At 31.5% G+C, this 12,150-nt stretch overlaps 2 protein-coding genes across 3 annotated transcripts; both read right to left on the bottom strand.

Moving 5' to 3' along the window:
* Positions 1-257: 257 nt before the first annotated feature.
* Positions 258-2,068, bottom strand: LOC105765143 (hypothetical protein). The gene is made up of 2 exons (XM_012584095.2): positions 1,900-2,068; positions 258-1,156 (listed from the first exon to the last, which is right to left on the bottom strand). The coding sequence occupies exon 2, from the start codon at positions 1,128-1,130 to the stop codon at positions 585-587; it is 546 nt and encodes a 181-aa protein (XP_012439549.1). The 5' UTR covers positions 1,131-1,156; positions 1,900-2,068; the 3' UTR covers positions 258-584.
* Positions 2,069-9,544: 7,476 nt separating this feature from the next.
* LOC105765142 (MYB-like transcription factor ODO1) lies at positions 9,545-11,003 on the bottom strand. 2 transcript variants are annotated; one of them, XM_012584094.2, is made up of 3 exons: positions 10,606-11,003; positions 9,949-10,507; positions 9,545-9,858 (listed from the first exon to the last, which is right to left on the bottom strand). In XM_012584094.2, exons 1-2 carry the CDS (start codon positions 10,866-10,868, stop codon positions 9,979-9,981), a joined length of 792 nt encoding a protein of 263 aa, XP_012439548.1. In that variant the 5' UTR covers positions 10,869-11,003; the 3' UTR covers positions 9,545-9,858; positions 9,949-9,978. The 2 variants fall into 2 exon arrangements, with proteins under 2 accessions (XP_012439548.1, XP_012439547.1); XM_012584093.2 differs by having other exon boundaries at positions 9,545-10,507.
* Between the last annotated feature and the right edge of the window lie 1,147 nt (positions 11,004-12,150).

Here is a 12,150-nt window from a genome sequence, read left to right as displayed (position 1 = left end):
TAAACCATGCCATAAATTTTTTTATTTAAAATTTTTTAACAATATAAAGTTAATATTTTTTGAGTTATTTATATATGTTTAAAATTTAAGAATTTTGAATCAATAAGTATTAAATGTAGTGGTAAAAGACATTGCACACTCAAAATTCCAAGAAGAGATGTCAACTTCAACAACATTATTGAGGAAATCTCAAAAGGATTAATCTTTAGAAATTATAACACAAAAACAAAAGATACTTTAATTATACAAAATAAAAATTACCAAATTTAGAGTCTTGCTTTATCTCAATAAATAGTGACATTAATGAAAACAATATTTGGTGTTAAAGCACCAAAATTAAAATGGTGAAAATCATGTCAATCATTTCAAGTCGCTTTGAACATATTAAGTAACAAAACAAAGCCTTTAGGGAGAAGTAGAAGATGTTAACAAAAAGTATGAGACGATAGATGCCAAAATGGCACAAACTGTAACCCTACAAGGGTGTTAAAACAAATTGGTAGATTTTCTCGTCTGCTGGTTTATTTGCAATGGCAAGTGGCTTGCACTCCTTCTATGACTTCAAAATTTGCCCCTATCAAAGACTACTTATCAGCTGGTTTTGCAAGCTGCCTGACTCTGCGAGCACATTCTGCAAAATTTTGCGCCAGAGGAGCGCATTTAGTAAGGTCATTAGTATTCTCCTTGTAGCATGTCATCCAAGCATTACTCTCAACCGAACAAGGCATAGGCTTTGGTTCTGGTATCTTGAACTCCTTATCATGAAGATCCTTGGCTTTTTGTGTTACTTCCTGCACCATGTTCTTTTCCTGCTTCCGCAGCTTTTCTACTACGTTCTCGCTCTCTTTAACGACAGATCGAATTGCATCCAATTCTGCACTGACAGAGTAAGGAGGTTGGTTTACAGGCATAAACAAGGGAGGCGGAACAGCCCATCCGGTGCCTGTACTAGTCCCTTTCTGTTGTTCAGAACCATCAGATATTTGCGGCTGATCTACCTTAGTTTCTGGCAGTCGAGGCTCTCGTGGCACCCTGGTTTTAGTTTTCTTTGTTCTTTTCTTCACCTTCTCATCATCTTCAGTTAGTCGGTCGATAAGCCTGGTGCTAATTTGGATTGGAAAATCACCCATGTCACCACCAACCCAAGATGAAATACCTAATAACATCAACAAAGAAACATACCATGGATTAAAAACATAACACACCTATTCTCACTAAGCAAGCTCTTTCACCAGGAATCTAGCTCAAGATCTTAGGCAAAACAAATAACTAATGAGTGCCTAACATAGCACAAAAAACACACGTATAACTCAAGCTAGAGACCAGAGGATTTACAAAGGGCAACATGAAAACTCAAACAACTGTCCTGGATGATTGACTGAAAATAGATCATCCATCCTATAATAAAATTAAAATTAGTATATGAAATATATGAGCGCTTCAGTCACTATAATACCGATACAAAACATGGGTTATTATGACAAATTTTAAGTCACAATTTAGATACTAATGAAGAGTTCTCACTGGAAACCTGTGACAAGCACATTGTACAATTTGATACCTGGCAATGCAGTATCCCTATGCTACTCCAAAATAATTAACTATTTTAAACCAACGAAAAGCATAAATTACAAACAGATCACTTTCTGAAACAACAAAGACAAAGAAATCCAAAATCCATTTATGGATTTATGATTCCAATTCTTTCAATTGCTTACAATACAAAAAAAAAAAAAAAACCCAATACGGAAACCGATTCAGTCAACCAGCCTATGGTCGGCCCCTAATTCCAAACGAAAAGCTGTGTAAAAACGATAATGGCAGAGATTCAAATGTGAAAAATCTTCAGGAGAAGAGAAATAAGGAGTCGAACTGTGAAACAACGGCACGAATTCTTACCCGGCAGTCGATCTGAGCCAAAACCCGACAAATGAAGGGAGCTCCGCACTCTAGGATGGAATGAAACGGTGAAGTTTATTGCCGGAGATATATCAAAAGAAGAGAATTAAATCGAGGTTATTCGTAAACCCTATAACGAAGGAGAGAGAAGCTTCTTTTCTTAGTGGCTGAGTTAACTTGTTGGGTTTATTATAAAAAAGCCCAGATCAATTTTTTTAAAAAAAAAACCTCATCTTAATTCTTTTTTAATAATTTATAGGGTTAATGAAATTTTTAGTTGTTCACAATTAGATCCGTTTTGGTACCTATACTTTTTTTTGCTTTCATACCTGAACTGGGTAACTAAGTCCATTTTAGTTATTTAACTTGGATGATATAAAAGTTTGATAACGTGACACTCTATAATTGTGCTACACCATCACCAAGAAATTTTATTTTATTTTTAATTTTCAAGTGAGAATGTAGCACATAATCAAATATTGATGGAATTCAAGTTCAAATACTAAAATGAACTTAGTTGTCGAGTTCAAGTATTAATTAGTACACTTAATTCTTGCAATTTCACAAAAAATTATACAATTAAATAAATATAGCATAATAATTTAAACAATTTACCCATGTTTTCTCTCACTTCCATCTTTATTTCAAGTCTCCATGGTTGGTTACAAAACACTCTTAAATTATACTTTGGGGTGAAATCTCACTTTAATTTCATGAAAATGAGAAAGAGAACAAATTGAATAAAACAGAAAAAAGTATTTTGTTTTCTAAAATAATTTTGAAGAAAACCATAGTAAAGCTTCCCCAAAATTCAAGGAACCTATTTACAATGATGGAGAATTGTCTGCTTTTTTTTTCCCATATTTTTCATTCTTTTATTATTTGTCATTTGCCACTTGTATGCATGTAAATATTTCCATTTTACTTTCAATTTAATTCTTTAATTACCAACCAATCCAATTCAACATACTTCTTCTTCAATCTTCACAAATTTTCTCTTTCTTTTTGCCTCAACACTTGGATATTCCAATATTATGATTATGCCTCCAAAAATCTACTAAAAGTTGAAAAAAAAATTACATTTAGATCCTTCCTCCACAAATGAAAAGATTACACTTTAATTCCTGTACCTGTCACCACTTTTCAATCTAGTCCATATCTAAATTTTCAAACTCTACCTATCAATTCATATCCATATCACATTCATAAAAAAATATTTTTGAAAAAATTACCCATTTCTCTAAAATGACAAAATGCAATATCAGTCCATCTTTCATAAATTTGCAGTTTAATCCTTACTAACCCTTCACTATTCATACTTACTTTCTCAATGTTAAATTTTGACTTTACCTCATTATTCAATGGGTAACTCTTAACTTTTGGGAAAATTTGCTATTTATCTTTCGAAATACTATTATTAGTGACATTGAGATTTTTGGGGTGTGTACAAGCCCATTTTGCCCGGCCCATTACAAACCCATCTTAAACAAACCCAAAATAACCCAAACTCAACCCACCTAAACACTGGCCCAAAACCCGAAGCCCAAATGCACCGGCCCAACTACCCAAAGCCCAACCAACCTAAATTTCCAATAGTCAACCTAGGGTTTCGGTTTTCAAACCCTAGCCTAGCTAATGCGCTTGCACGTCCCTAGCTCGCCCTAGCACCGCCATTGCCCGCGCTTCATAGCAAGTGGCCACCTGCTCTCGCCACCGCCCAAGCTGCTCACTGCAAACAAACAAAGAAAGCAGCAACAACAAGCAAAGAAAAATAAAAAAAATTGTAAAATGGCTTGATATAAAAAGCCATTCTAATCGAAAACAAAGGGGGGGATTTGCTAGGATTTTTTTCTTCTCTTTCGGCAAAAGCCAAACAATGTAAAAGGGGGATTCTCTTTTTTCTTTCTTTTGTAACATTTCACAAAAACAAGAAATATAAAAATCAAAGGTGATTTTCGTTTTGCATTTCTTTTCTTTTTTACCTCTTTTTTATTTTTTATTTTTTTAAAAACAGTTTACATTTGCAAAAAAAGAAAAAAAATATAAAGAGAAAGAAAAAAACCTTTATCGCTTTTTTCTACCAGTGTAGGGTGGCAGTGCATGGCGCTTACTGGTGGTGGCTCGCTGTAACCCCGGCCGAGGAGGGACCGAGAAGAGGGAGAGTTGAGAGAATGTTTTGTTTTTTTTCTGAAGAGTGGAAGAGAATGAATTTTTGCTAAAAAATTGGAGTTTTATACCCCTCCTAAACGGCGTCGTTTACGGCTTGGCACCATAGCCCTAAAACGACGTCGTTTAGCCTTTAGACCCGATCCACCTGACCCGCCTGCCAAGGATCCGCGTGTTTTCTTAGCGGAGGGGCTAATTGCGCTTTCAGCCCCTCCGTGTTTTTAATGTTTTCAATCAGATTTTGTACATTCTTAAATTTGCCCTTTGTTTTATTACTGATTTCAATTGGGTCCCTATCCAAACAACATCGTTTTGGAGGAGAAGCAAAATTACCCTTTTAGTCCCTCCACATTATGCGCGCGTTCATAGGAGTCCTTCCCTTTATTTATTTTGGATTTTCCCCAAAGTCCTGCTTTTAAATTCATTTTAGTCCTTTTTTCTTTGTTGTTTTGGTTATTTTCTCATTAAATTTAGATGCTATTATTATTACTATTAATTATTATTTACTTATTTATACTTTGTTAAACTTCAAATTTTGTTATCTATATACACATGTATATATTTTTATAATATACATACTTTTGTCATATATATATACGTATATATATTTTTAAATTTATTTATATATATATTCATACTTATATTTTATTTATATACCTTATATGTATATATACATATATGTGTACACTTATACGTTTATAATACATGTATATACATGCATATATTTTATAACTCATAGATATACATACATATAAAAGTTTTTTCATTTTATAATTTCAAAGCATATATATATATATACATATGCATACATTTCTGCAACATACATACACACTTTTATTATTAAATATACATGTATACACATACTCTTATATTTTAGACATTTCATATTTTTATATACATATACATATACATATATCTTTTATATTTTTAAAATTTTATTCATTTTATTTATTTATTTATTTATTTACGTTTTTAGGATGTTTTAATTTTATTTGTTCATATACTTGTTTATTTTGGTATGATATTGATTTGTTTTTTTATATTGTTATTGCTCGCATTATTTTTACATCATCGCATTCATTTTTGTTTCATTACGAGTGTTAACACCGTATTTTATTTCGTGTTAGATTAATTTTATTTGATGCATAAATTATGATTTTATATGAATAAGCAAAATTTCGTGTTTAAATTTGGGGAGGTCGTACCCTAACTTACTGGGTTTCGATTTTCACAATAAGTTTAAATACACGAATCTTTTCAAACTCAAATTTTAAACGATCTCGAAAATAAAAAGATCGTGTCCTAACTTACTGGTCGTGATCCTTTTTTAAAATTCGAGATAGTTAAATATCTTTTAAATTTTCGGCATTCCTTCGCGCATTGGGAATTCGAGACATTGTGTCCTAACTTACTGGATATAATGCATTTTTCTCGATTAACGTAAAATATGCCCCTTTTCCCAAAAATTTTCAATATTTTAATACAAGGATTGTATTTTTAAAATTCTTCAAAGTTTTCAATTTTCGACATTAAGACATTAAGTAATCAACTAGGTACCAATTTTGGGCGTATCGAGGGTGCTAATCCTTCCTCGTGCGTAACCGACTCCCGAACCCGTTTTTCTGAATTTCGTGGACCAAACTTGTTGTTTTAATAAAATTAAACCGTTTATTAAAAACAACCACTTTTACGAGGTGACCTAATCACACCTCATCAAAAAGGATTGGTGGCGACTCCTGTTTTTTTCCGTTTTCATCAAAACCCAAGTCGACCCCGTTTTCCATCCAAAAAATGGTGTCAACAGGGTGTTATACTACTATTATTATTTTGATGACCTTTTTGTCTTTTCATACTTTGAACTTGTATTTAATGGATCCATAAACAAACACCAATGATAATTCTTGAGTAAACTTAAAAAAAGAAACTGTTAATATAAAAAAAAACTCTTAATGATAATGTCATTGGTTCTGTTAGTGTCACAAGTCAACTTGATATTAGCTTCAAATTTTATGCTTCATTATTTATTATATGTTATTTTAATACACATATATTCTAAATAAATGATTTTCATGTGATAAAATTTATAATACATATAAACCTCTTTTTAAATGTTTGCTTGAGATATATCAAATATGGTGGACCAACTTCATTTTTTCTCAATTTGTAGAGAAATAATTGCCTCCTAATGTGATTCTCTTGGTTAAAGATTACTTGATACTTAAAGTTTATTTGATAAATTACATTTTTTAGATAAATTTACAAATTTAGGTTATAATATTTGTATCTTTTACCAATTTGGTTCTTATTATTTTTCAAGTTAAATTTGACTCTCAATGTTTTGAAAAAGTCGAATTTGACTATCAATCTTTTAAAAGAGTTGAATTTTTTAAAACAACAATATTGACTAAAACGTAAAATTTTAAACATAGTAGCTCACATGACAATCCACATGCACTTTATGTTATTTTTCTTTATAATTTTGAATTTTTCTTATTTTTTGAATAGTTTTATAATTTTTAAATTATTTGTTGATATGCCATATAAGAAAAATAATGTCATGTCAATATAAAGTAGACACGGATGGACTACCATGCAAATTGCCACGCCAATATCGTTAAAAATTTAATACTTTTGTTAGCATTTCCGTTAAAAAAAGCGGTTTAACTTTTTTAAAAAAATTAATGACCAATTTAGCTCATAAAAGAATAATGGTCAAACTGACAACATGTAAATATTGAAAGTTAACTTTGTCATTACGCTTTTTTTAATAAGTAAGAAATGTTAATAATTAAAATTTCTTGCTTAAGTTTTTTTTTGGAGATCAAGTTTAGAAGGGATGTAATCTGATAAAGGTATCATAGAGGTCTCTATATTAGGAGTCAGATTGCATTTTCCCCCCTTTACTAAAAAATTAAACAAATTAGTCAATGCATGTTAAATAAAAGAGCAAACTGGTCTTTTTGTTAAAAATTCCATATATTTCTACAGTTAAAAATTGGCCCTTATATGTCAACATAAGGTATATGTGGTATGCCACGTGTCATTGTTTAATTATTCCGTTAGCCACGTCTGTTTTTAATTGTATTAATGGATGAGGTTTTTAACAGAAATGACAAATTTGCTCTTCCATTTAATGTATAGAGACTAATTTGCCCGTTTTTTTGAATAGAAGAGACAAAATGCAATCTGACTCCTAATATAAGGGCCTTCGTAGAATTTTATTTATTATTTATGTGAGGATGGTTGGTAACTATATTGTACAAAAGTCACACGTTGTTGTAAAGGATGGTTTGTAGCTTTATCTTTGCAAAAGTTATGAGTGAAATGAAATGATATTTTATTCTTTTGGGATGGTGGGTGTAAGCTTAAAGAGTATAATCACATTAAAAATTATTTCCTATGTAAACTCTTAATTTTTCTTATATCTCGTTAATTATATTTTGCTCATAAATGGTGTAAGAATTATGGTTTGATACTCATCATGAAACAATCGCAGGTCATAATTGTTTAGTTGAAAGGAAATTTGTTGTTGCCAATTATGCTCATGAGATCGAAAACTGCACAAGAAGAGATGTTGCGACTAGTTGTCAGTTGAAACTAGTGGTGTTTCAATGAATTTTGACTTAAATACTAGAAGTCCCTATAAAAAATAAATTAAAATCCTGAAAAAGAATTTTAATTATAAAATTGTAATCAGTTGAATCTTCAAAGACAAATGATAATTTTATTTGTCTACTTGAAAATTTGCAAATAGAGTGGTTGAGACAAATTTCCTTGCACATCTCAATTGAAGTGGACACTCTTCTAGTGTTTCCAACGAATACTTGAAATCTCCAAGATTCTAACAAAAATGGTCTAATTATTAAAGAAGACGACTGATCAATCTCATATTCAACATTAGCCACAAAAAAATATACCCACATGATTGAACATTCCACTTTGTAGTCACAGCTTCTTTCCTATATATCTTTGTGAGGTGAAATCTGATCAGGTCACCCTAGGAGTAATGTAGGTTGAGAATTTTAGATGCTGCGTCTCCCTCCATCGATCACTCACCTTTCCCAGTGTCATTGTAGACTTCTCCATTATTTCACTCAAATCATGTTTAAAATAATTATATTTTGTTCGCATGATTTTTATTTAATGAAACATCATAGCTTGTGTCCTAAGAAAAACCATGATTACAGAGCTTTTAAATAATGTGGTATACCAAATGCTTGCAAATCACACATTCATGTATGTCGAAATTAAACATTATTTTAAGGGTTTCTTGAGGATTTAAATCATATAAGCATCAGCAAGCAGAGACTGTGTGGTGTAAAGCAACTCATTATCAACCTTTTAGTCATGATAAATACTTGTTTGAATTTAAGGTCTAATCACAAGTCACAAATGAGTCAATTAACTTGTGGCTGGATTAAAAAGCTTTAATATCAAGTCCATGATGACATAATTCAAGTATTTCTCATTGGTAAATAGTTTTTTATTCACAATCTAATTTTCTTCAAAAGGTTATCTGTGATTTTGTCTGCACTCAGTACAATTGTTTTTTTTTTTTGTTTTGTTTATAAATGTTGGACAAAAGAAATGTTAATTAATCCATAAAAGATAATGATAAAACTCTGAAAAATGATATCATCCCTGCTAGAGCGCTGCAAAGAGAAACAGCATGATCAACTTATTGCTTATTTAATTAGGAGTGGGATTGAACTAATTATAATGGTTTAGGGTGTAAAGTTGAAAACAATATGTAATGGAGAGTGTGCTCCAACCGAAATATGGATCAAAATGTTAAGAAGTCGATTGTAGATTTCGAATTTTATTGACTTTGGTAAAGCTTATTGTATGTCGCAAGTTTTTGAGGCTGGAATGGTTTGGATTGTCCATGACCTTTTTCTGTAATCGTGTATGATTGAGGAAAAAATAATATGTTAATAGGAAGCGGAACAGTGGTCCTATTCCTATTGCTTTTATGTTGTTGAGTGATCTTAGCAACTTAAAGAGTTAACTATTAAGAGGCAAATACTTCTTCTGGTATATGTACTAGAATTTATTCTTCTCTCTTTTTTTTTTTTTGTCAAATTCTGAAGTTCATCCCTCTCCTTTAAGAAAATTAAAAAAATTAGTCCCTCTAATTTAAAAGAAAGCTGAGAAAATAATCCAAGTTTTCGTAAACGCATAAACTTAAATGGTTAATTTTAACTAATTTATTATGAATTGATAACTTGTTGATTATCGAATTTTTAAACGAGAGACAAGGTTTTTAACAATTATGGTAGGGATATAATATTAAATTTGGCCACAAATCTTAATCAATCTTGAGAAGATGATCATCCATTAATAAGCGTGATTAAGAGAAAAGAAACTAATTTTGTAGTTCAATAACAAATATATCTATTCTTTTATCAAAAACAATAAGATTTAAACTCCAAGTTCCTGTTTTAAAATCATAAAAGAAAAAAGGGAAAGAAAACTTAAATTACAACAAAGTAACTCTCCTTTTGCCATTATTCCATATATAAATGTCAAATATATACATATATACAGAAAAGGTATCACTACACAAAAGCCCACTAGCACTTTTGATCATGCCCACTGTGTCCCTAATCTTCTCTCTTTTTCCCTTTTTCTATTTTATATTTGGATGAATAATAATTGTCTTGAACAGAAGAAAAGATTACAATATTTGCAAGGCACCAACAAATATCACATCTTGAGGATATGGGGGTTGGTATCAGTGTTGAATTGGTAGGTAAGAAACCTCTGAAGAAGCGAGGACCTTCCCGCAATATTCTGAAATTAATAGATGGAAAAAAAAAACGACCTAAAGATGATCAAACTACATACATAAAACTTTGGTAATTTTGATTAATTTTTACTCACAACTTCTTCCAACTATGGGGCATGATCAGGCTACTGTTTTGCGTACGTGTTGGTCGTGTTTAATTCATTGTCGTTTAGGCAATCGAACCCAAAGTCATGGATCCCAAAATCCTGACAGTCCAGCAACCATGCGATGCTGTCTTCCCAAGATGGCAAGCTTGTCTGATCATTACAAGTTTCAGCTGCGGGTACGGTGCTGTTCCATGAATCATCAGCCAGGGGAGGTTCATCCAGCCATAAGCTTGTCAATAAAGATTCATCGTTGCAAATGCTGTCTAACAAAATGGAGTCATCGGTGGTGGAGCAATTCTCAGTTGGTGTAGTACTGGAATTATCCTCTGACGAGTTGGCGGCGGTGCCGTCGTTCTCTGTGATATGATTATCTGCAGAATTGTGACCATGGGAAGGACTTTGTTCGGTCTTAGATTGTTTGTTTAAAGGCTCGTGAGTAACAGGGTCGATTCCCATTTTAACAAGTTTTTTCTTGATGTGGGTGTTCCAGTGGTTCTTGATCTCATTATCGGTTCTGCCTGGCAACCTGGCTGCAATCTTCGACCACCTGATAAAACAAAACAACAATAACCAATGTCAATTAATTGCTTTAACTATAAGCTGTCCCAATCAAAGATAATAATCAAACTGCTCCAAGCAATTCACCTATTGCCAAGACGGGCATGAAGGTCAATAACCAACTGTTCTTCAGCCTCGGAAAGCAGGCCTCTCTTCAAGTCAGGCCGAAGATAATTAGTCCAGCGAAGGCGGCAGCTCTTGCCACAGCGGCGGAGGCCGGCCAGCTTAGGGAGAGCACGCCAGCAACACTGCCCATTGGTAAGAATAAAGTTGATGAGTTTCTGGTCTTCCTCAGCAGTCCAGGGCCCCTTTTTCACTCCCAGTTTGTCACAACAAGGCTGCCTACCCATAACTTGGTCGTACTAAGCACAAACTAAGTAGTATCAATAGCAAGACAAGTAATTAATCTCACCAACTCTATACCTGTAAGGACCCGAAAGCCCCACTTCCACCTTTATATAAAGTCCTCGAGCAGCTTTCAAAGGCCGATATATAAAAATAAATAAATAATATGGAGATTATGTAATTTAACCTAGTAAATATATATATATATATATATGAATATAATTTGGGAAATTATAGAGTGGGAGGATATCCCAGGCCGGGTCCACCGTTGGTTTAAGAAAGCGACGTTGGAACGAAAACGGGGTGTTCTGGTGTGAGTAGATACACAAAAGAGAGAGAGATGGGATGATGGATGACCCAATCAAAATTGCTATATCGAAGTATTCACCCAAAAAATTTTCATCCCATTTTCCTACAAAAAACCCCCCACTCACCCTCCCTCATTTCAAGCTTACTCCATCATTCCATCACCCATTTCGTCATCACTACGTTTACATGTGCCCCCTAATTTTAACCTTTTGATTTACGGACATTATTATATTTGGGAAATTTATGGATTTGTTTCATAATATTATTTGCCACGTAATTATATTTTATATTATTTTTAATTGAAGGACCTAAATACTAAGGTTAAAATTTGTCATAAATTTCTGTATTTTTTGAAGTTTTAAAATTTAATCCATATATTTTTATTTTAAAAATTTAGTTCCTCTACCTTTCAGATTTCAAAATTTAGATTCAATTGATAATATTATTAAAGTTTTTGTTGTCAAATTCAAGTTAATTGCAATGTTATTTTTAAATTACAAAACTATTAAGTAAAATTTTTTAATTTCAAAATGTCACACCAATAAATTTAACATTTTTTTAATAATGTTATATTTTAATCCAAAAGGTTATATAAATGTGACATTATTCCCTTCTTCAAGAGTTCAAGAGAATTATAAACTTCTATGGTTCAGTGTGTATATAAACTTTAATTTCCAGTAATTATACGTATAAATATTTTATTTTACTTTAATTATATGTATAAAACATTAATTTTAATTTAATTGTACTTAATTAAAAATAAAATATATTAATATACTATTTTATATGCAATATATGATAATAATATTAATAATTTATGAAAATTGAGTCTAATTAAAATATTATATATGTAATTATATAAAATTAAATTTTACATATTATATTATATAGTTTTAAGATTGATCTAAATCCCTAAAAAATGTTTTATTTTAAAATATTGAATTTGGATTTAATAACGGATATAAAAAAGATTCTAAG

The sequence above is a fragment of the Gossypium raimondii genome, chromosome 12, assembly GCF_025698545.1.
Source record: "Gossypium raimondii isolate GPD5lz chromosome 12, ASM2569854v1, whole genome shotgun sequence".
NCBI lineage: Eukaryota > Viridiplantae > Streptophyta > Magnoliopsida > Malvales > Malvaceae > Gossypium > Gossypium raimondii.
The sequence above is the reverse complement of the archived record's forward strand: the minus strand, read 5'-3'. Positions and strand labels throughout refer to the sequence as shown.